At 35.0% G+C, this 25,982-nt stretch overlaps 1 protein-coding gene and 1 pseudogene across 1 annotated transcript in view; both read right to left on the bottom strand.

Moving 5' to 3' along the window:
* The window catches only part of LOC116875477, an 86,924-nt gene that overhangs the window by 10,672 nt on the left and 50,270 nt on the right, over window positions 1-25,982 (bottom strand). The window contains exons 32-41 of the mRNA XM_032871037.1: window positions 25,015-25,068; window positions 24,291-24,395; window positions 23,700-23,750; window positions 22,410-22,514; window positions 17,614-17,667; window positions 16,476-16,580; window positions 13,889-13,942; window positions 13,194-13,298; window positions 6,725-6,778; window positions 20-124 (exon numbers count right to left, since the gene is read on the bottom strand). Coding sequence (XP_032726928.1) covers window positions 20-124; window positions 6,725-6,778; window positions 13,194-13,298; window positions 13,889-13,942; window positions 16,476-16,580; window positions 17,614-17,667; window positions 22,410-22,514; window positions 23,700-23,750; window positions 24,291-24,395; window positions 25,015-25,068 — 792 coding nt within the window. The remainder of the gene's footprint in view (window positions 1-19; window positions 125-6,724; window positions 6,779-13,193; window positions 13,299-13,888; window positions 13,943-16,475; window positions 16,581-17,613; window positions 17,668-22,409; window positions 22,515-23,699; window positions 23,751-24,290; window positions 24,396-25,014; window positions 25,069-25,982) is intronic.
* On the bottom strand, window positions 15,351-16,094 carry LOC116875426 (annotated as a pseudogene).

Raw genomic sequence — 25,982 nt, forward strand, 5'->3', positions numbered from 1 at the left:
GTATATTTTAAATCCTTACCATCAAGTGGTAGAGTTTTTACAAAATTAAAGTATTCCTTGTCTGTGACTTCCACTTTCATGTCTTTCAGCACATCATATACATCACTGACATCAATCTGCTCACCTAGAAAAGACAGAAATAGTGACAAAGAAGAATTTGGGAAGAACACAAAAGTAGTGAGTTATTACAATCAAATGCTGTTAACTAGCAATATTTGCACTCATGTGCCATTAAGACAACTTCATGGGTAGTTAAAAATCATGTATTCTATAACAAACAAAAAATTATCACCTTGAGTGATTATATAAATACATAAAAAAATAAAACAAATAATAATTTGGGTCTTTCCTTCACAAAATAGAAATGGAGGTAGTTTTCCTGATAGCTTGAAATTATAATAATATTAGGAGCAGTAGAATATTAGGCACATAAGTCTAGAAAGGTACATAGATTATACACTTATATGAATATAATATATTATATTATATATATATTATATATGCTTATTAGAAATTGTTCCAAAAATAGGGCCTTGGGCTTCCCCAATAATTTTTGTTTTGTATTATTTTTATGGTAAATAATCTTTTGATTATTATAAATAGTTTTATACTTTTGTAACTTTAGAAAGGAAAAACAATTTTGGTTTAATTAAGTCTTTTGGTTTAAATCAGTGGAAAGTGAATCTCTGAACGCTTACTGCCTAGAATCCTAAACTTTCAATCAATAAATTAGGTGTATTGCATATTTCAAATGTATATGTCTAGTATGGATATTTCTTTTTATTTATTCTGCTTAGGAGTCACTTAGCTTCTTTAGATTGGCACTATTTATCTGTTCTGAAAAGTTCTTTTCAAATATTGCCTCTGTCTTGCTCTCTTTATCTTTTCTTCCTGGAATTCTAGATATATGTTAGATTTTCTTATCTATCCTTGGTGTCTCATAACCTCTCTTTCATATTTCACATTTCTTTTTCTGTGCTATATACTTTGTATTTTTTTAAGTTCCTTAGTTGTTTCTTCAGCTGTTTATAAATTACTGTTAAAATCTTCAAGTGTTTTAAATTTTTACTATTTTCATTTCTCAAAGTCTATTTGGTTCTTTATCAAATCTGCTTGGTCTTTACTCAGATATACTCAAGCCTCTCTTTTAATTATTAAATTATATGAAGCATGCTTATTTAATAATTTTTGGTCTGATAATTTCAAAATCTAAAATCTTCACTGATCTGATTTTGCTAAAGGTTGTTCATGACAGGTATCTTACTCATAGTGTTTCATTTCTGTATATATTTAATAATTTTAAACTATGAATTGCTCTTTACGTGAAATTCATTGTTTTGAGAAGAGTATCCTTCAAGACAGGAGTCAGACTGATTCATTCTTTTTTTTTTTTTTTAAAGATTTTATTTATTTATTTGACAGACAGAGATCACAAGTAGGCAGAGAGAGAGGGGGAAGCAGGCCCCCTGCTGAGCAGAGAGCCCGATGTGGGGCTCGATCCCAGGACCCCGGATCATGACCCAAGCTGAAGGCAGAGGCTTCAACCCACTGAGCCACCCAGGCACCCCAGACTGATTCATTCTGATGTGCATGAAGTTAGGCCAAGCTTCGGAAGCATTAACACAGTGTATCAATAGTATTCATTAAAAGACTCATTGCAAGAGATTCTTAATCTCCAGAAACAAACTGAGGGTTGCTGGGGTGTGGGTGGGAGGGATGGGGTGGATGGGTTGTGGACATTGGGGAGGGTACGTGCTATGGTGAGTGCTGTGAAATGTGTAAGCCTGAAGATTCACAGACCTGTACCCCTGGGGCAAATAATATATTATGTGTTAATAAAAATTTTTTTAAATTAAAAAATAAATAAAAGACCCATTGCTTATTATAGCTTATCCCTTAAATCAGTAGCCTTGGCTATATCCTTCTTGCTTCAGAGCAAATGCAGTTTCTAAATTGCTAGGCAAATCTTCTTCAATCTTAAATTAAGATCATATTTAAATCTGAGGATACTATATAGAATTACAATCTCTATTGTTAACTGAAAATATCTAATTTTTTTTTACCAATTAGTTACTAATTATGGAATATTGCTACTTTCTCCCCATACTATTATCCATTGGTATAACACTCTCAATCAGTGACTTTATTACCTTTAGCCTATGAAGAAGATTTCTACTTCTATAATTATAATTTCCATAATTGTATTTCTGTATTTCAATAAGTGTCCATGTCCTAAACAGATCTTTTGGGTATTTGAGTACCACACTGACTTAATATTATTTGTTGATGGGTCTTGTCTTAATAGTGAAAAGGGACCATAGTAGATTAAAGATGCAATAATTAGTTAGTTTTTCTTGAAAGATATAAGTCCTTCAGATACAAGGTTGGTTCAAGTGACTGAAAAATGGCCCTTTCTAGAGATTTCAAATTGGTAAAACTAAATGATAGGTGATATACTTTTATAGTAATTATTACTTGATGCTTTGATTCTGGTCAAAGAAATGCTGTCTTAAAGGTAAAAAAGCCCACAGTAAAACAGATGGTATAATGACTAGAGATAATGCTTCAGCAGATCTTACTAAATAGACTGTGCAGAAAAGAGTTAACATAGCAGGCGTAAGGCTGCTACCTTTAGAAGAGCCTGCTTGCTATTTGTACTTGGCTGGTATCTGGGAACTTGGATTTCAGAATGTTTCCTCTAATACCAACGGAAAACGCTAGTTCACTGTGCCTAAACTTGTGCAAACAATGTGATTTCTGGTGAATACCTGTTTTTCTTCTGGGAGTCTGGTATATTGATAGCTGATAGGCAGAGGGTGCCTATGTGAATAGCCCTAAATAAAAAACCTTGGGGACTGAGACTCCAACAGGCTTCCCAGGGCATCCGTGTGTAACTACATCTTTGCTGCTGGAGATAAGGTATGTTATGTGTAACCCCTCATAAGAAGGAGAGCATAGGAAGTCTGCACATGGATTCTTCTAGAAGCTTCCTATATCTTTTTTTCTTACTGATCCAAGCTATGTCTTTGGTGTTCACTCTTTGTATCATATAGTTGTATGGGTTTTGACAAATGCAATATGTTATGTAGTCACCATTATGGTAACATACGGAATAATTTCACTGACCTACAGTTCTGTTGTGGCCCTTATATCTCGTCTCCCTATGCCTCTCTATGCCACCCCCCTAAACTCCTGGCAACCACTGACTTTTCCACATCTTTCCACAGATTGATAGCTCATTTCTTTTAATCACTGAATAATATTTCATTATATGGATATATCACTGTTTATCCATTCTTCTATTCAAGGACATCTTACTTGCTTGAAAATTTTGGCAATTATAAATAAAGCTGCTACAAACATTTGTGTGCAGGTTTTGTGTTCACATGTTTTCAACTTATTTGGGTAAATACTTAATTTGTGGTTATTGGATCTTATGAAAAGAGAGTAGGTTTAGCCTTGTAAGAAACTGCCAAATTGTCTTCCAAAGTGACTGTACCATTTTGCATTCCTCTTGCTGGCCATTTTAATAGGTGTGTAGTGTTCCCTCATTATTTTAATTTGCAATTCTCTAATGACATGTGATGTTGAACATCTTTTCATATCCTTATCTGCCATCTGTATATCTTCTTTGGTGAGGTGAATATTCAGAGTTTTTGCTCACTTTTTAATTAGCTTGTTTCCTCATTGTTGAGCTTTAAGAATTCTTTGAATATTTTTGATATAAGCCCCTTATCAGATATGTGTTTTGCAAATATTTCCTCCCAGCCTGTGGTTCATCTTCTCATTTTTAAAAAATTAACATTCTTTTTGAAGGACCTTTTATAGATAGGAAAAACAAGTATAGGATCAGAGTCAAAGACTCCATTATAGAAGCACAAAATTTGACCTCAATTTTGTAAAGAAATAATTGGAATGGTCAGGTTATAATATCCATAAGGGTAAGATCTGGCAAAGCCAAGATTGCTACCTGGTTGTATCAGATAATATTTCAAATTGACATTTACCAGAATCTTACATAAAACAACCGATCACTATAGGAACAAATTTTCCACATTATTAAACACTGATTAAGATATTTTATATTATACTAGAGAGTATCACCAATTCATGCCTCATCTGAAATAAAAATAATTATGGAAAATCTGTAACTTTGAGCCCTGGATTAGAATCACATCCTAAGGAACCCTTTGGGCATATCCAAATGGATTTTATATAGTTGCTTCTCTCTGAGTTATGAATATGTACTAATAATATTATGTTTATTTTCTGGATGGGTTGAAACACTCGTCAAAAATCCATAGCACTCATACTGGCCAACAAATTTTGGATATCCTGCTACCTATTTAGAACATTCCATCTTATCTGTTCAATTATAGGGCAATATTCTTCATTTTTGTAATTATTCATGATTATACAAGAATTATATAAGGTATAGTAATAATTGTATAATGTATAATAATAATTGTCCATTATTTAAAACTTCAATGTATTTTGAACACCAAAACTTCTGGAAAAATGGAAGAGACCTTATCAGAATTGCAAAATTATATTAGAGACTTAAATTGAGGTTCCACAGAGTGTCCAGGAAGCAGGTGGTTCATATAAGTCACCTGCTGCCCCAAGATCCAAGATCCTCAGAACAAGTGGAAAGCTGCATGAAGTAGAGAGCTTCCATCCAAGACCGTAAGAATAAGAAAACACTGATTGTCAGTGCTTTGTGTATTTTTCACGTATTTTTATTCATTATTTTTGTCAAATCTTTTCTTTTCATTATTTAGTATTATACACTTCTGACTTAGCCTATCATGATCTCCCTTACTTCTACCAATAACTTATTGAGGTTTAAGTTTGCTAGAGACAATCACTTTGCTAGAGTTAGGACAATCCTAACTCTATAACTCAGTCTTTTTTTTTTTTTTAAGATTTTATTTATTTATTTGACAGAGAAAGAGTACAAGCAGGGGAAGCAGCAGGGAGAGGGAGAAGCAAGCTCTCACTGAGCAGGGAGCCTGATGTGGGGCTCTATCCCAGGACCCTGGGATCATGACCTGAGTTGAAGGCAGGTGCTTAACTGACTGGGCCACCCAGGTGCCCCAGTAACTACATATCTTTTTTTTTTTTTTTAAAACATGGAAACATCAATTTAATTTAGCATTTAGATTTTTTTAAAATTTATTTTTAGTGTCCAGAATTCATTGTTTATGCACCACACTCAGTGCTCCATGCAATGCATGCCCTCCATAATACCCCCACCAGGCTCACCTAACCCCCCACCACCCTCCCCTCCAAAACCCTCAGTTAGTTCCTCAGAGTCCACAGTCTTTCATGGTTCATCTCCCCCTCCAATTTCCCCCAACTCCCTTCTCCTCTCCATCTCCCCATATAACTCAGTCTTTTACTAGCAAATCAATTTAAAGAATTACTGTAGGGCTAATTGAAAATTTATGTGTATGAATTGTGCATGGCTTTCCAATGTTCTCAGTGGATCTTGTCTTCTTAGTCCAAAGGGATAGAAACTTTTCTGGGGAAATAAATAATATCTGGTGGAAGAGATTCCTAAGTATAATGTATTTTATCCATAGTAATAAAAAATTTGTAACTGACTTAGCATATAATATAGTTCACACCCTATCATTCAGCACAATAAGCCAGTTAAAATTTCCTAGATAAACAACAGAATTGCTTTGAATTTTCTTTTGACCAACTACTGGAGGGTGTGCACCTTTTTAAATAATGCATATTGTATTTCGATCCACACTACAGATCTAACTTATCTAAGAAAAGACAACTTGGGTATGTAAAATAGACTTAAGGCATTATAGGAACTGGTCTTCTTTCAGGCCTGAGAAATATTGAACCATGATTCTAGAGTGCTTTCCATTTCCTTCTTATAATACCTTCAGCTAGTTTTGTTTGTCTCACAGCTATTTGAAGTCTGCTTTTCAGAGTCTTAAATGCTTCTGTGTAGCCAGTGTATGAACAAATAATTAAACAATGATTCAAAGACAAAACCAGGATGAAATTATCCTGACATTCAGATGTCAGCTCCTCTGAAGAAAAATCTATAATAGTGAAGGTCTGGACAGTTCTTGATGACCTCTCCTGTGCTTTTGGTTGAGTGAAGATCAAAAAAGGTGGAATGAAGAATAAAAACATTCCCACATTATTAAGAAAAGGCTGTTGCCATGGCTATAATAGAACATTATCAAATGAATTAAATTATAAAAAACAAAACAAAATGTGTTTGTACAGTGCCATCTTCCATTGCTAGGAGAAACAAAGACCTAAGGTCACCTCTTATATTATGCAGAGTTAATATCAGACTTAAAAATATAACATTGTCTGTTATTTATAATAAAAGGCATGTCTTTATAATGTTAGAGGAAAATACTACATATAATAATATAAGGCTAATATAACTGTCCAAGAAATTATATTGTTGATGACTTATTCAAATAATTATGGCTACATATAGTATCTCAGTTATAACCTAAATCTTGAAATTTTCTGTCTTATGCAAAGACCTAGTACCTCTGTTGCAAAAGCACGGATTATAAAAAAAAAAATCACAGATTATTAAAGCAGGTAGAAATGTTTAATTAATGTTAATTAATGAAAATGTTTAATTAATAAGGGTTAAAATGTTGAAATTAACAAGGGACTAAAGGGATGGTGGAAAATATCATTAAAACAGTGTAAAGAATTGTTATTTTTCACTTACCTAAAGCAGTTCTCAATTCTTCCATCAATGTATTTAGTTTGACCTTCCCTTTATCTGTAAGTTAAGACAAAATTTAGACACTGGTAATCCAAACTCCAAAAAAAAGCATAAAGCATAAAATACTTAAATTATGAAGTAGAGCCCAGATGAAAGCTTTCACTGTATCTTGTCCTTCTTAAATTTATAATTCTTGGATTTTAAAAATAGATAGCTCCATTATCTTCCAGGGGCACTAAGATTCTTTGAATCATAAAGTCTATCTTAGGAAAAATGTTCTCTCAAGTCTTTTGGATTCATTCTATTTCTAACTCCATGTTTCTCTAGGAATGGTTGATAACACATGATTGGTATACATTTAAACCCATTGTTTAAACCATAAGAAACTCTTAATCTCAGAAACCAAACTGAGAGTTGCTGGATGGGTAGGAGTTAGGAGGAATGAGGTGCCTAGGTGATGGACATTGGGGAGGGTATGTGCTATGGTGAGTGCTGTGAATTGTGTAAGACTGATGAATCACAGACCTTTACCCCTGAAACAAATAATACATTATATTTTAATAAAAATAAAACTATTGTTTATGGTATTATGTTATTTTCTATCACTGGAGAAAGACAAAGAATCCCAGGAAAAGGAGAAATGAAGAGCACAGTGTGTGGTAAACTAAAGCTTTTAAATTTTGCTTGAGGGAAAAAATGCCATGTAGGGAGTGGAAAGATGAGTTGAAAGAGATTGGCTGGAGCTAACATTTTAGACCTTGGATTTAGACTGCCTGGAATTGGAATAGAGCAGTGAAAGAAAAAGGCAAAAATCCTGGCTCCACAAAATTTACATTAATTTTGTTTTATTTATGGCTGTATTCCTAAGGCTGAAACAGAGCCTGCTAGGTGTTAGGTGTTCAATAGGCATTGTCACATGAATGAATAAATTAATTTATCATAAAAGTGCTAACATTGGCATATTGTAAGACTCAATGCATGTAAGTTGTGAAGGGTCAGTGAAAGGTTTTAACTGGAAGAATTACAAGGTCAGATTTTCACTCTAGTGAAGTCATCTTGTGAGTGTGTGTAGAATGAATTTAAGGCAATGGGACCAGTGGGTGTTATACTAGTCAGGAGCCTTCTGTAGTAGTATAAGCAAAGAATGATGAGAATTTAAGAGTAGCATAGCAAAAAAAAAAAAAAAAAAAAGAGTAGCATAGCAAAGACAGAGATAGATTGGGGATATTCTTAAGAGGAAAAATGAAGGAACATGAGAAGTTAAAGATAATTTCTGATTTATTTCATGGGTAAGTGTGGGTGGATAACAGTGGCAGAAAAATAAAAAAATAATTAGGAATTTAACAGGGAAAATAGTTTACTTTTTGTATGTTGAATTCAGAATTCCATTGAGAAATCTACATCTCCACAGAGATTTGTTGATATAGGAGATCTCTTAATTGACCTCCCCTTAACTACCCTGATGGCCTGAACTATATTCATCATTTCTACTGTAAAATATTCATACTGAGGCTGATGGCATGTTAAACTTACATCTAGTAAGCTATACTTTTAGTAAGCCAACACATTTGTGTTCCTATGGGTTGAGTTGTTGAGTTTGTTTCCAGGTTTGTTTATAAAGAGTTGTACTTATTAAATTGATAATTTAATCATTATACAAACTGATGAACTATAAATGGAAAAGGGAGTTATTACCATAAAAGCAAATTTGAATGATTTGAGAAGTTTATGTAAAGCTGAATTTGGTGTGGATAAAAAGACTGGGGAAAGAATGAAAATCTAGATGGATTCTGACAGAAATTTCTGCTCAACTTCTAAAAAAAGTACTTTGCTCCACTTAAGAGAAACTGAAAATGGGAGTGTATTTCAGATGATAAAGAAGTATTTTTGTACAAGAAAATCTTCAAAGAGTATGGCTACATTAAGTTAAAATGTAGTCCCTTTTTTTTCATGGAAAGAAAACATGCATAGTACATATATATCACTTTTTTTTTAAAGATTTTATTTATTTATTTGACAGACAGAGATCACAAGTAGGCAGAGAGGCAGGCAGAGAGAGAGGAAGGGAAGCAGGCTCCCTGCCGAGCAAAGAGCCTGACGCGGGACTCGATCCCAGGACCCTGAGATCATGACCCGAGCCGAAGGCAGCGGCTCAACCCACTGAGCCACCCAGGCGCCCCCCATATATATCACTTTTATTATTCCTTACTCTAATTGGATTTTTAGAGTATCTGATCAAATACTTGCCCCCATTATGCTACATAAAAAGACCTCACTGTCCTCGCCGGAAATGCATGAAATAAGTATAGGTTTGAGATAAAAGATTTGAAATCTTAAATACATATAGTTAATTGGAATCAGCCAGGAAGAGTGTAGAAAGAACAATACTTTGAAAATAGAACTGTTATATTACTATCATTTAAGCCAGTGATTTTTTTTTCAGGTTTTATTTATTTATTTGACAGAGGGAGATCACAAGTAGGCAGAGAGGCGGGTGGGGGCGGGGAGAGCAGGCTTTCTGCTGAGCAGAGAGCCCGACTCAGGGCTCCATCCCAGGACCCTGAGATCATGACCTGAGCTGAAAGCAGAGGCTTAACCCACTGAGCCACCCAGGAATCCCTAAACCAGTAATTTTCAAAATTTTTTACTGTAAGTCACACTAAGAACTCTAAACACACACACACACACACACACACACACAATTGATTATGAAGATTCATGAAACAATATCTAGTTTTACTGTCTCAGTAAAAAATACTCACTTAACCCTCTAGTTTGAAGGGAGAAAGAAAAGCCTATATAAAAAGTAAGCCTATGAACAAGAGTGCCCATTCTCACCACTCCTATTCAACATAGGACTAGAAGTCTAAGCCAGAGCAATCAGACAAGAAAAAAGAAGACATCCAAATAGGAAAGGAAGAAGCATAATTGTCTTTGTTTGCAGATGATATGATCTTAAATGTAGAAAATCCTAAAGACTCCACCAAAAACTGTCAGAACTAATCAATGAATTCAGTAAAGTTGCAGTATACAAAATCAGCATACAGAAATCAGTTGCATTTCTATAAACTTTATATCTGAAAAAGATAGAAAGAAAATAATACCACTCACAATGGCATAAAAAAACAAAAAAAAATACTTGGAAATAAATTTAAATAAGGAAGTGAAAGATCTATACAATGAAAACTATAAAACCATGATGAAAGAAATTGAAAAAAAAAATGGAAATACAGCTCACATTCATGGGTCAGAAAAATTAATATTGTTAAAATGTCTGTATTACCAAAAGTTATTTATAGATTCACTCGAATTCCTATAAAAATTCCAATGGTAGTTTTTCACAGACATAGGAAAAAAATCCTTAAGTTTATATGGGACCACAGAAGACCCTGAATAGTCAAAGCAATACTGAGAAAGAACAAAGCTGGAGGCATAACCCTTCTTGATTTCAAATGATACTATAGAGTGATTATTGAAAGATATGAATTTAGTGCCATTGTGTTACCTGTAGAGCTGGTGTTTCTGGTCCTTTCTAGTCTTTGTTGCTATTGATCTTTTTATTTTCACCCTAGAGAGTCCCCCTTAAAATTTCTTGCAGGGCTGGTTTTAGTGGTCACGAACTCCTTTAGTTTTTGTTTGTTTGGGAAACTCTTTCTTTCTATTCTGAATGACAGTCTTGCTCGTTAAGAATTCTTGGCAGCTTATTTTCCCCATTCAGCACGTTGAACATTTCCTTCCACTCTCTTCTGCCCTGCCAGCTTTCAGTAGACAGATTTGCTGTAAACCTGTCCTGTCTTCCCTTGTAGGTTAAAGTCATTTTCTCTTGCTGCTTTCAGGAGTCTTTCCTTATCTGTGTATTTTGTGAATTTGATTATGATATGCCTTGGCAATGATTGGCTTTGTTGAATTTAATGGGTGTTCTCTGTGCTTTTTGGATTTTTATGTCTGTGTCCTTCCTCAGGTTAGGGAAGTTTTCAGTGATAATTTGTGCAAATAAACCTTCTGTCCCCCTTTCTCTATTTTCATCTTCTGGGACTCCTATGGTATATATGTTAATACATTTTAATAAGTCACTGAGTTCCCTAAGTCTACCTTTGTGGTCATTGCCTTTCTTTCCCTCTTCTTTTCAGCTTCATTTTCCCCCATACTTTTATCTTCTATATTACTGATTTGCTCTTCAGCTTTGTCCATCCTCACTTTTATGGCCTCCACTTGGGATTGCATCTTGGTTATAGCATTTTAAATTTCGGCATGACTAGATTTTAGTTCTTTTGTCTCTGAAGTAAGGGTCTCTCTAGTGTCTTCTATGCTTTTTTTAAGCCTGGCTAATTCCTTATAATCATTGTTTTAAATTCTAGTTAAGACATCTTACTTATATCTATACTGATTAAATCCCTAGTTGTACTACCTCCTGTACTTTCTTTTGGGGTGAATTTCTCCATCTCATCATTTTGTCCAGAAAAGAAAAGAAGAAAGAAAAAAGCCAAAATAAAACACCCAACAACAACAACAAAACTAGATTCTGCTTGTGTTTTGGTCTGCTTGTTAAAAGAATCTTCCGAAAGGTGGTCACTTTTTTGCTTGTAGACTTGTAGTTTTCATCCTTTTAGACCTCTGATTGATTTTCTTGGGTATTCAGAATGATCTGATAACTACCCAGCCATATTCAAGGGATGAGACATGCTTAAGGTCTCCCTAATCTTCCACCGTCTTAACTCCTCCCCCTCAAACTATACTACAAAGTTAATCAAACAGTATGGCACAGTATAAAAGTAGACTCATGGGCCAACAGAACATAATCAAGAGCCCAGAAATAAAACCCCACACATACACTCAACTATTAACAAGTCAGCCAAGAACATTCAATAGGGAAAGGACAGTCTCTTCAATGGTGTTGGGAAAACTGGATAACCACAGGCAAAAGAATGAAATTGTCCCACTATCTTATACCACTCAAAAACATGAACTTAAATGAAAGACTTAAATGTAGGACCCCAAACAATAAAATTTCCAGAGGAAAACGTAGCTTCTTGACATGAGTCTTGAGTTATTCTTCTAGTTATGACACCAAAAGCACAAGCAACAAAAGAAAAAATTAGTAAGCGGGACTACACCAAACAAAAAGTTTGTACAGCAACAGAAACAATCAATAAAGTGAAAGTGCAACTTACAAAATGAGAGAAAATATTTGCAAACCATATATCTGATAAGGGATTGAGATTAAAACATATAAAGAATTCATACACTCAATACCAAACTGCCCCCACCCCCCAATCCAATTAAAGGATGGATAGAGGAACTGAATAGCCATCTTTCCTTAGAATACACACAAGTGGCCAACCAGGTACATGAAAAGGTGTTCAATAAACTCATTATCAGGGAAATGCAAATTAAAACCACAATGAGCTAGCACTTCAAACTTATTAGAATGGCTCTCATCAGAAAGATAAGAGATAACAAATGCTGGTGGGGATGTGGAGGAGAGGAAACCCTTGCTCTTCATTGATGGGAATAAAAATTGGTGTGGTCATTGTAGAAAACAGAATAGAGGTTCCTTAAGAAATTAAAGATAGAACTACCATATGATCCATTAATCCCATAACACAGCATAAAATTTAAAAGCCCACTTTGAAATAGGATTCAAAAAGATATCTATACTCCCATGTTCACTGTAATGTGAATCACAATAGCTAAGTTATATGTCTGTCAGTGGATGAATGGGTAAAGAAGATGTGGTATATTATATACAATAGAAAATTACTCAGCCATGAGAAAGAAGGAAATCTTGCCATTTGTGACAACATGGATAAGCTTTGAGGGTATTATGGTAAGTGAAATAAGTTAGATGGAGAGAGACTAATGCTGTATGATATCACTTATGTGTGGAATCTAAAAATGCTGAACTCAGGGTGTGTAGGTACCACTGTTGGTTGAGCATTTGACTCTTGGTTTCGACTCATGTTGTAATCTCAGGGTGGTGGGATCAAGCTCAGTGTGGAGTCTGCTTAAGACTCTCTCTCCTTCCCTTTCTGCCCTTCCCTGCTTTCAAATAAATAAAACTTTAAAAAATAACAAAAGCAAACACTGAGGTCATAGAAACAGAGTAGAATGGTCATTGTCAGGGGCTGAGGGAGGAGGTGGGAAAATGGAGAGATGTTAGGTAAAGGTTATAAACTCCCATTTCTAGTGTGAATGAATTCTGAGAATATAATACAGAATGGTGATTATAGTTAACAACACTGTATTATATACTTGAAAGTTCCTAAGAGTAGATCTTAAATGCTTTCACCATAAAAAAAAGATAATTATGTAATGTCGCAGAGGTGTTAACTATGGCAGTAATCATTTTGCAATATGCAAGTATGTCAAATCAACAGGTTGTACTTAAGCGTACACAATGTTATATGCCAATTACATCTCAGTAAAGATGAAAACAAGAAGTACTCCTTAAAAAGTACAGTTATGTGCTTACCAGCATCTGGCAGTCTTTCTATCAGATCCATGAACTCTTTTTCTTTGATGCTGATTCCCATGTTTTCTAAAAGAGTGTCCAGTTTGTTGACATCAACATCGCCTTCTAAGTAAGGAGCAGAAAAGGAATATAGTAAAAATGAATGTTTCTAAAACTGGACCACGCATTCACTGCTGTGTTATTATTCCTTTTCATAAAGCATGTGTTTTATTCCAATAAAAAACATTTCACCTATTTCTTAGTATTATTAAGGTTTTCAAGACAAACGCCAAAAACCCAGTTTTGCTCAGGAATAGGAAAATAAAAATTCTTCTCAATTTTCTAATAGGATTTTGAAAAGCTAGAGCTAGAGATGACTGACATAATATTCTATAAAACAGGAGTTGTTTTTGTTGTCTGCACTTTCAAATTATTTACCTCTGCTTTTGACTGAAATCTTTATCTGACAATGTTCCTTCTTCACATTTTGCTTTGCATTTTAATCTTGTTTCTCTGGGGTTGAGTTAGGAAAATCCAAGAAAGTTTAATACTTTCTGCCAAATCTTAGCACAAGAAACTACTTGGTTTATCTGGTAAAATTCAGATTTACTGAAGAAAGCATAAATAAATACAATGACATAGGAAAGGATGATTCATGTTTTAACAACACAAATAAAGGTTTCAGATTCAGTCCTTTCCCTGTGCTTCTTACTCACGTTTAAGAGACTTTATGTCCTTCATCAACCTTTTTTGATACACTTTTCCATCAGCTATAAAAAATGAGATATTTTGAAAATGGAATCAGAAAGATAGCACACCTTATTTATTTATTTATTTATTTCTATTATGTTCAGGTAGCCACCATATAAATACACATCTTTTAATTTCAGGAAGAATTTAGAATCTTTGCATAGGAATATTTCAAATGCAAATAGATAAATAAACATACCAAAATATTCACTCTCAATGGTAAAGGAGTGAATTGCAAATCATAATCATGAGATGCTCTTTTTTTTTCCCCCCTGTATTGAGAATGTAGAGAAAATAACATCCTAAAATATTATTTGTGGGAGATCAAATTACAATATTCTGGAAGGATATGTGAGAAAACAAACAAAATATCTTCCACTTTACAACTCTACTTAAGGAATTTATCTTGAAAAATTTTGGAATACTTGCAAAGATTTATTCACAAAGTTGCCAAATAAAAAAAGAATATACATTCATAGATGGAGAACTAGAAAAAACATACATCAAAATTCTCATAATAGTTGTTGCTTTTAGTTGGGAATAGAGATGGTTTTATTTTCACTTATCTTCATCATCAAGGTTTCTGTGATAAATATACATGTTAATATTGTGAAGAGGTGAGAAGTATAAGTAAATTAATATACACATATTATCTATGAATCTATCTTCTACTGGGCACTAGAAGGAAGTGTACCAAAATATTAATAATGGTTCTTTGGGTTATTGGATTAAAAAGCATTTTTTATAAGTTTTTTTGGTTTTATTTAATCTAATGAGGAAGTTAAGAATTGTGGCTTTTTCTCAATGCACAAAATTACCCACTTATTGGAAAACTATATATTCAATGCTGCAGAAACACACATAGCTACATTATTAGCTGGTGCTGGGAAAACTGGATGCCTTCCTCCTTCTCTTCTTTATCTTTTTAAAAAATCCTTTTTTTTAAAGAAATCCAGCTGATCAGCAACCTGAGGGCTGAGTAATGCACTTTGCCTTTGATAGCAGCTTATAATTTAAATGGGTTAGACTGACAATTTTTAAATCAAAATCCAAAGTGATGAAATTTTTTTGTATTTGCATTAACTTTTTAATATTTTAAAAACATTTTTCATTTTAATTTGTAATTTTTCTCTTTCTTTCTTTTTTTTTTTTAATTCAAGATTTATTGAGTGCCTGTTATGTGCTAGATACTGTTCCAGGTACTTGGGACACATCAGAGAGCAAGACAAAGGTCCCTGCCCTCATGGAGCTTACAGTCTGGCACTTCCTAGCCCTGTACTGGCGGACTGTCTGGGGCCGGGCAGGCCCCCGCCCCTCCCTGTGCCAGATGTGGGCATCCACAGGCCTGGCTCAGACGTGGGCAACGTGCCTGCTGCACTTTCAGTGCCAAACAGGACACCCAGCCCCAACCCACCGAGACAGCAGAAAGGGCTGGAAGTTGACTTTTAATAATAAAGTACAAGGGGGACAGGCAGAGGGACTTGAGCCGGGTGGTCAGGTGTCCTACCACGCCCGGGCCTGGGCTAGCTACACGAAGTGCTGCTGCTTGGTGGCTGCCTTGCTGGCAAGGTCCTTCGCCTTCTCTGTAGCTGCCAGTGCTGTCTCCTTCGCCTTCTCCTTGGCTTCCTTGGCTGTCTCAACGAGGGTTTTGGAAGGGGCCTCACCCTGCAGCTTGGCCAAGATGTACTCAAAGCCCTTCATGGTCTTGGTCACATTGCTTTTGAACAGGGCAAGACCAAACTCCTGGACAGCTCTGGAGACACCAAATAAGCTAGAGGAGACCCAGGCTTCCCGGCGGATCTCGGTCCAGCCGCTGTCCTCAGAGTTCACACAGTAAACACATCGTTCCTCCACCACTATCAGCTGGGCGTGTTGATGTTCCAGGTGAAGGCGGTCATGGTCTGGTTCTGCGGGTCCACAATAGAATCCTCCAGGATGTACACCGAGTGAGCGACATTGGCAGGAAACAGTCGCTCGGGCCAGCCGGGCATCCTGTTGGTCTTGGTCAGGAGACGCGGGGACAGGAGTTTCTGGTCAGGGGTCACCTCCCGGTGCACTATGTCTTCCGCTGACATATTTGCTATAGGGATTCGGGTACCGCTGCCAGGAGGCAGCGAACACTTGGCCCCAGGAACTCCGGAGCACGCTCTGGCCCAGGAAAGACTTCACCATCGTCCCGGCCTGGGAGGGCTCAGGACCCGCGCAGCATCAGGGGTGCGAAGCCCCGGGGTGGGGCACGCGGAGACCCGGCCGGGGCTTGGCGCACGCCCGCCAGGCTCGCAGCTCAGTCACCACCGCGCCGCGGCCAAGGAGCCGCCGCCACCGTGAGGAGTTGTCGAGCCGCGCGCCTCTTTTTTTTTTTTTTTAAATGTTCAGTTAGCCAGCATAGGGTACATCATCAGTTTTTGATGTAGTGTCCAGTGATTCATTATGTGGGTATTAAGGAGGGCATGTGTTGTGATGAGCACTGGGTGTTATTTGCAACTATTTTGTCATTTTTCACATGTGGAAACAATTCCACAGAACTAGGCTTATAGCACCCATGAGACTTACCATCAAGTGGCAGTGTCTTCACCAAATTCAAAAGTTCATTAGGTGTGAGCTCAATCCCCCAGTTTTCCAAGACACTTCCAAGTTTATTAGCATCTACTTTGCCTCCTTTGAAAGAAAAATGAATTATTGATGCATGACAATTTTAGGACCTTAAAATTATCCAAAATAACGAAAAGCTGGTTTAAAGAATGCCATTCTAACTTTCATATTCTCACATATTCTAATAGTGTTTAAGGATAATGAGGCAGAACTTACTCCTTGATTCTTCATAGAATGGTCTCCTAAGACTAATGGCAAGATACCATAGAAGAAAATCAGGTTACATAATTGGCCAGTAATTTAGGATACCTAGCCTTTTTTTCTTTTTAATACTGAATCATGCGATGATTACTTAAAGCAATCTTATCAACTTAATTTTCTAAGAATATTCCTCTTCCTATATTCTGTGCCTACCCACATTTGGTGATTTAAGCCAGCAGTTATTAACTCAAGATTGTAGGAGGCTGAGGGTAGAAGAAATTAGTGAAACTAGCTATGGTGAACTAGATAACCCCTTGTCCAAAGAGACAATATACCGGTTACTGTCGTGAGGGAATATAAGGCTAGTGTTGCCAAATCTTATAAACTTGACTACAGGTTGGACTCAATTCATGGAGAGCCAATTTGTTAAACCTCTGATTTAAACACTAGTTAAGGTCAGTGTAATACTGGTAGGAACTACAGAAAACATAATTTATGACTTAAGTATCACCACTTATTTATTTATTTTTTAAAGATTTTATTTATTTACTTGAGAGAGTGTGAAAGAAGAGAGAGAAAACACAAGCACGGATTGGGGGCAGGGGCAGAGGGAGAGAGAGAAGCAGATTCCCCATTGAGCAGGGAGACCCATGTGGGGCTCAGGACCTGAGCTAAAGGCAGATGCTTAACCAACTGAGCCACCCAGGCACCCCTTACCACTGACTTTTATAGGCAAACCCTAGATAATTCAAAATCAAATGCAGAAGTAAAGTTGAATATAAATATTTCATTAAAATATGTAAAATATCAACATTAATAAATTTATGGTATAATATTAGGAAAACACTATTCAAAATATAACATAGGGTTAGGAGTGTCTTAGTAATGTTTTACTCACCTGAGAAAGATTTTACTTCATTCATCAGCTTTTCCAGATCAACTTTACCTTTAACTGTAAGACAAGGAATAAATTGGATGGAAACATGACAATGAGACCAAGAAAATATGTTACAGAGAGCAGAAAACTTAGTATTTATTTGCTTTAGAAAATTTAAGCTCTTGCAGGCACACACTTCCAGTTTAAAGTAAGTCTTGGGAATATAACATACAGTATAACTATAGTTAATATTGAAATAATATTTGAAAGTTGCTAAGAGAGTAGATCTGTAAGGTTCTCATCACAACCAAAAAAAATGTAAAAGTGATTAATTTTTTAAAAAAATTTTTAATTTTTTAATTTTTAAAAATTTTTTAATTTTTAAAAAAGCGATTAATTCATGTCATTTAGTTTCTGAAAAGAAAAGTGCTTTTTCTCCCCCAGCAAAAAAATACCCAATGTTGATGAGAAAATCTAGCTATAACCTAGGAAACATGGTATAAAGTGTAGTTAATCATTAATTCAACAAACCTGTTTTTGAGTACCGACAAAGTGCCAGCACAATGGCCAGAAAAGTCTATCAATTACCAATAAGTTGCTAATTCTGTGGTGAGAATTTTTGGACCTTATTCTTTGTCTGTTAAAGTATTCCTGGCCACTAACAACATTCTTTTTTTTTTTTTAATTTATTTTTTTCAGTGTTCCAAGAGTCATTGTTTATGTACCACTAGTAACTCCTGCATCAGTACCAATTACAGGTCAGGGCAAAATGAAAAATGTATGTTGGTTTACCTGGATTATTATAGTTAACCAAGCCTATCATGAAGAAGAAATGGGATCCTTGGAGGGGATTATAATTTTCAGGCCTGTCATTGTACATGGGTCACTATGGTTGTCTGTTCATCTTTTTCTTTATCTGGTTTATTACTGGGAAAATTTTTTTTTTGTGGTTTCCATGTTTTTTTATTATGTTTCGTTGGCCAACATATGGTTAGTTTTTGATGTAGTGTTCAATGATTCATTAGTTGTGTATAACACCCAGTGCTCATCGCAACAGGTGCCTTCGGTTACCCTCCCCACTTCTGTAACTCTCAGTTTAGTTCCTAGATTCCAGTCTCTCATGGTTTGTTTGGTTCTCTGATTTCTTCCCGTTCAGCTTTCTCTCCTTTCCACTGTGGTCCTCTGTGCTATTCCTTATGTTCCACTATGAGTGAAACCATATATATGAAAATTGTCTTTCTCTGTTTGACTTATTTCACTTGGTATAATCCTCTCCAGGTCCATCCATGACAATTCAAATGGTGGGTATTCACCCTTTCTGATTGTTGAGTAATTATTCCATTGTATATATGAACCAGATCACTCTGACCCAAGATGAAAGGGCTCTCTGCCATAGGCCATCTAACTGGAGGGAGTTCTCTTTCATTAAAATATTCCAAGTTCATCTCAGTTGAGGAGGAATCTATTAGTAGGAACTGAGACACCTATGTGACAAGGAAAATTTTTTAAAACCAAAGTTGATCATTTTCTTTTACTTAGAATGATATCCTTTTTTTGTATTTACTTTAATAAAAATTTGGAAGGGCTTTTGTGAACATGCTCCAGTCCTTTTTACTACTATCTCAAAGCTGTTTGCTTTTTTTTTTTTTTTAAGGATTTTATTTATTCATTTGACAGATCACAAGTAGGCAGAGAGGCAGGCAGAGAAAGGAAGGGAAGCAGGCTCCCTGCTGAGCAGAGAGTCGGATGCGGGGCTCGATCCCAGGACCCTCAGATCATGACCTGAGCTGAAAGCAGAGGCTTTAACCCAGTGAGCCACCCAGGCACCCCAAAGCTGTTTGCTTTTTGAAATTCAAATGTTGATGGTCTTTCTAGGATGCTGGGGCTCTGTCAATTCTCGGGCTTGGTTGTGTCCTGGAGGAAAGAATGGGCGTGGGGTTCTTTCTGCCCTCAATGAGGGAAGCAGCAGAGAGCTGTCAGAGCACAGGAACAGAACTGGAAAGTAGTAGATCCTGGGAAACACTTGGCATTTAGAATGCTGAAGACCCTGAGGAAGCTCAGTCAAGGCCAGTATGAGGGTATTCCAATTCCTCTGATTCCTAAGAGACCAAGAAGGAATAAAACAGGTGGGCAGAAACATTTATTTTCCTGAGGTGGTGGAAAGAGAGATGCCAGAACAGATGCTATCTTCTTTTCTGTAAGTTATGTTATGGAATATGTAATATTAAGTGCTAAATAAAGAATCTTGAAATAGAAGGGAGATTATGTAAGAGATATTTTAGGAGTTGATTGATTGTGAGAATTGAAAATGTTATAGCTGAGGAAGTAAAGACATTCCAAAGATCTTATGGTGGGGAGTAGAGGAAATTGTGGGAAGAATAAGAGTATTCTAAAAGTTTCTGCTTATTGGGATTGTAGGGTGGGGGGTGGGGAGGAAGGGATAAAGCTGAAATAAAATATATGATGGGTAAAGGTATCTTGATGAAGAAAAAAGCAGTATTTTGTTGCCAATAATAATTAAGTTATAGGTAAGTATGACAGTGAATGAGAAGAAAAGAAATCAAATATAATGAATGACAACTTGAACCAACTGGTAATAATAAGCATAAGAAAAAAGAAAACAATAGTAGAAAATGAATAATAAACATAAAATAAAATAAATATATATGTCTAGTATTACACCAAATCTGAACAAATGGAAACTTCTCATTAAAAAAAGGAAAGATTATCAAATGAGTTCCTTAAAAACCCAGCAATATGATGACTTTGCAAAATATATTTCAACCAAATGATAAAGAAAATTGAAAATAAAGGAGTGAGAACATGACCTAAGCCAAAATTAAGAGTCAGACACCCAACTGACTGAACCACCCTCATGCTCCAAGAAGAATCTTATAAAAATTCAATTTAATAGGAGATGTTAACCCTCTAAATGGAAGAAGATATATTTTGTAGACAAAATAGAAGAAAAGATACAAAGGAATTGAATAATACTAGTGATAAACTTGATTTCATAATACATATATAGAAATCTATGTGCACTGGTGAGTGCTGTGAAGTGTGTAAGCCTGACAATTCACTAACTGTACTCCTGGGGCAAATAATACATTAAATGCTAATAAAAATAATTAATAAAAAAAGAAATCTATGTACACTCTCTAGAGACTATACATTATTTTTATATGCCTACAGATTTACAAAAATTGATAAAGTACATGGCCATAATGAAACCTTTAACAAAACAGAGATTCTTTTTAACATTTCAGTGGCCACATTATCTGGTAGAACTCCAAAGTTTATATATAATAAATAAAAGACTTAAAAAGAAAATAAGAAATATACTTCTAGATACTAGATAATCTTTGTATCAATTATAAGTTAGTAGAAAGTAATGATTAAGAAAACTCTTCATATCCAAACCAAAAGGATGTAGTGAAGCTGCGTTCAGAAGAAAATGTATGGCCTTACACTGCTTCATTTAATAATGAAGCAGAAAGACAAAAAGAAACTAAGCACTCCTAGAATGTAGGTATGAAAGAGAAACAACCATTTCCCAAGTGGTTGGACAAACAATCAGATAAAAAAGTGGGCAAACAATTTGAATAGATATTTTATTAAAAAAGTATAAATGACTAATAAACACTTGGAAAAGTTCTCAATATCATTAATCATCAAGGAAATGTAAAATCAAGCCATACTGAGATAGCATCACACACTAACCAGAAGGACTAAAATTAAAAACAATGATAATAATAAATGTTGGTGAGGAGTTGAGCTAAGAGAACCTTCAGATGTTGTTGGTGGGAGTATAAGATGGTACATTCACTTTGGAAAATTACCTAACAGATACTTACAAAACTAAAGACACATTTACCCTGGGAGGCAGCATTTCTACTCATGGTATCTACCCAGAAGAATAGTAAACACATGTTCAAAAATATCTTAAACAAAAAACGTCTCGTACAAGAATGTTCATAGCAGTTTTATTTGTGCTAGAGAAAAGCTAAAAAAAAGCATAGGCCCAATAATAGTAGAAGTGATAACATACTGTGGTATATTTATATAAAAGAATATTATTCAGCAATTCAAACAAATTACTGACATGAGCAACAGTATAGGCGAATCTAAGACTTGTATGCTGAGTAAAAAAAGCTGTGGCAGAACATAATTTTCAAGGATGGCTGAGCTATGTATGTCCTGTCCCACAGCCCTCATTACAACGTGCCTGATACGCCTCCCACCAAGAACTTAGATTGAGTCTGGGCAGTGTCTTGTGATTGCTTTAATAACAGTGTTTGGTGGAAGTGTGCTCTGACGTCATCCTAGTTATAAACTTAGAGAAGAACTATTCTAAGTTGTCTGCACAGACTTTTTCTCTATAGGACCCAGGTGGAAGTGACAAACAAATACTGAGATGGCAGCCAGATAGAGCTGCTATTCTCTAGCCATTAAAATAAAAAGAACATTAAAGATCACCATCCCTATATTCAGTATCTGTTTTATAAATACTGGTGTCATGTAGCAAATGTGGCCAAAGAGTTCAAGCAGAATTTGAGCAATACTTACCAATTCTCCCTACTCCATAGGGAGAAAAAAGGTAAGGCTGAATGAAAAAAACAGAGATAACCCGAAATCCTTCTCTAATTTGCACATAAGACTAGCAAGAGATAGGATGGGTTCTTTCTTTGGACTTGAGTTTTTTCCCTAAGCTTTTCAGAATGCCTTCTTGATGCCAAAGAAGCATTTTTAACGACTGTTATAAATAGGCTTATAAAAGAATTTTTTCTGTAGTGTTTAATGGTATCTAAAATGCTCACCATCAACTGGCAGATTTTGTGTTATGTCTTTAAGCTCCTTTTCAGTAAGGTCCATTCCTATGTTTTCCAAAACTGCATTCACTTTATTGGAATCAATCTTCCCGCCTTATGGAAAGAGAGACAGATGTAGAAGCAGAAGTTAATGTCCCTAAATTGTTGGATAAACCCTCACCCTCCTGAGGATTATGGTTATCATATTCATCCAAAGGACCAAAGCCTCATGAGAAGAAGACAGAGTAAAAAATAAGAGTTAGAATTAGAACATACTGTTTTAATTTTAATCTTCATATAAGCATACCCAGAATAAAAACTGAAAGGTGATGGAATGACTTCTCAGAGAATTCTAGTAAGGTGATAATAATTCCTGTGTCTCAAATGACTATTGTCTCACTTTCATTGTGTTTATTTTTTTTTATTAACATATAATGTGCTATTTGTTTCAGGGGTACAGGTCTGTGATTCATCAGTCTTACACAATTCACAACACTCACCATAGCACATACGCTCCCCAGTGTCCATCACCCAGCCACCCCTTTCCTCACATCCCCTTCCCCTCCAGCAACCCTGTTTGTTTCCTGAGATTAAGAGACTCTTACGTTTTGTCTCCCTCTCTGATTTCATCTTGTTTCATTTTTCCCTCTCTTCCCTTATGATCTTCTGTTTTGTTTCACAAATTCCTCATTGTGTTTATTTTTACAGTTAACTTCTAGTTATGCTAAAGGATGCTGGTTCTCCATTACCATTTAACATATTTTTAAAATTCAAGTTAAAAGTAAATCAGTTTAAATGAAAATATCAATAATACTACAAATACTGTGTGGATTTGGCAGATATCACGAAGGTAGTTTTGGGAACCTTGCTTAGACATGACCTTCTTCCTGGCCTGCTTTCTGTCTATTCAGTCCTATGTTCCTTCAATTTCTTGAAGGCTTTCTAGAGCTCTCTTGTTCTCTCTCTCTCCTTTGGTCTAAATGTCAGATTAGTAGTCTCTTGCTGCTGAATAAACTAACTGAAGAAGTGCTAATTTCCCTTTACTTTTGCTGTACAGCCTGGGCTCTGATAATTTCTTTTTCTGTCAAAGTTTGAGAAATCCCAAGAGAGCATGGGAGTTCTTTCCAAGTTACATCATAAGAAATGATCTCCTAAAGAACACATTGATCGATAAAAAACCCAAAATTATGTAATAATGTGTTAGGTGTCAAGGTTGACAATTTAATCACAAGGAATTAGTAGAAATGCCAAACATGATGACCTCAGATTAATTTGTGTCTTAGTAAGCTTCTCCCTCACCTTTAAGAAATTTTATGCCATCCAGCAACCTTCTTTGGTAGACCTTTCCATCTATAAGGAAAACATTGTTCAGATCACAGAAACTTCATAGTGGAGCTTCATTGACAGTAAGAATCAGCAATTTCAGTAAGACATATTTACGAACTGCCTTAGAAATTTTCTGATTTAGTGGCAAACAATGAAATTATAGGGCATCGGGATACTGACACTCAATCATTCTGAAATATATCTTTTCCTTTTCTTTTGCAATATTTTCATTTTCCCCTATTAGATTTCTCTTTCTTTTTTCTTATTTATTCTGGCTTAAATTTCAGATCTCTTGATAGACTCAAAAGTTACAAAATATATAATTATATAAAAGATATTAAGTGAACCCTGATGATAGGAGTCATGATAACACAATGGTTGATTCTTAAACTAAAGATTAAATGGCACAGATAACATTTTAAGGTACAATAGAGTCATTTTAAATTATGTAACATGGCTCATAAGATAATTTCTGACAAGCAATAAGATAGAGACAATTTTAGAGTTTTTGCAATTTAACAATATGCTTCCTCAGATGACTATATTTTTATTTGAAATACTCACTATCAACTGGCAGAGTTTTCATCAGTTGTGAGAGTTCTTTATCTGTGAGTTCTATTCCCATGTTTCTTAGAATTGTTCCTATGTCATTGACATCAAATTCCTCTCCTTCAAAAGGATAGAAATGATAATGTTTGATTTTAAAGAACATCTCATTATTCCAAATCATGATGAAATCTTCTACTACTGTATTAACCCCAACTACTTAATGCATAATAAAGTCAAATGAGTCCTGTTTGAATATAGTTATGGCAGAACATTGAAGTGTTTATTTCCACAACTTTAGTAATAATAGAGAGAAAATAAGAGAGTACATAGTTATGCATTTCATAATTTTCTATTGTGAGAGATTACTAGTAGGTAATAAAACTTTAGTCTCTTTTTATTATACTAACCTCTTTTTTAGTAAATACCTTAATTTGGAAAAAAAAAGAGATCATATGGCCTAATGTGGCACTATGTTTTATTGTTGAAACTTTGACAAACCAAAGTCAAAGTCTAGGAAATCAAACTACAATCAGTTTATTAAAAATAGCATAATTTAAAGGGAACAACAGGAAAGAAAGAATTTTCAGGAAAGAACAGGAAACAACATGTATGAAGAATCACAACTAATCATGAAACACTACATAAAAATCTAATGATGTACTGTATGGTGACTAACATAACATAATAAAAATACATATAAAAAATCAGAATCATATATACTTGGTAATTTCTTCCTCACCTGTAACAGCTTCTACCTTATCCGTCAGGTTTTTCAGATCAACTTTCTTATAGCCTATAAGACAAAGTTTAATCAGAGAAAAACAGTATCATGGACTCAGAAAAAAGATACATAAGACAAGTCCTTTTTTTTTTTTAAAAGAAGTCCTTTTTATTTAAGATTTAATGTTCGAAGATGACCAAAGCAAATAAATTTGTTTACAATGAAGACCAAGATTTAATAGTAAATAATGAATAAAAGTGATCTTAAAATGTTGTATTAAATAATAAAAATGAAAATTGTGAAAACAAGTTTATCTTATCTAATATTTAAGAAAATTCAGGTTGTAATTATAGCTATTCTAATAGTTATTCTATAGGCTGTAAAATAATTCTTAGGAGAAGCAATGAAGCCACACTGACTTCTACAAGTGTGTTGAGATATTTTTTTCTGAGAAAGTTAGGTAATTGTACACTACAGTATCCTTTTGAACTTTGAAACAAGATGTAGAAAAATAACCTTTATGAAAATGATTGACTTTTCCTAAGGGTTCCTTCAAATCTTTTGAAATCCATTTTTGTATATTGAATGTCCTATCTCATTATTATTCATGTAGAATTTTTCTTCAATTATTAAATGTTGGAACTCTGCCAGGTCCACATTTTTCATGGCTTTGTGTGATTTGGGCAGTCCTTCAATGTTACTTTTACTTAGTTCATGAAATGATGCATGTTTCTCAAGTTTCATAAGGAGTATTATCTTGTGGTACCACGTGTTGATGAAATGGGCACTGCTGTACTAAGCAGTGAGGGATTTTAGAGAGAAGCTAATTACTTAAGTGGTCAACTTAGTGATTCCCGAAACCTAATTGGTGGATAAGAACACAGCCCAAATCCTATCATTTTACCAGACCATTTGCATTCATCTTTAATTAAAAGCAAAATAAATTGAGATTAAAAAGTTAGAATTTTAAAACATACTTTGTGAAA

Source organism: Lontra canadensis, unplaced genomic scaffold (assembly GCF_010015895.1).
Source record: "Lontra canadensis isolate GAN:19392208 unplaced genomic scaffold, GSC_riverotter_1.0 scaffold41, whole genome shotgun sequence".
Classification (NCBI taxonomy): Eukaryota; Metazoa; Chordata; class Mammalia; order Carnivora; family Mustelidae; genus Lontra; species Lontra canadensis.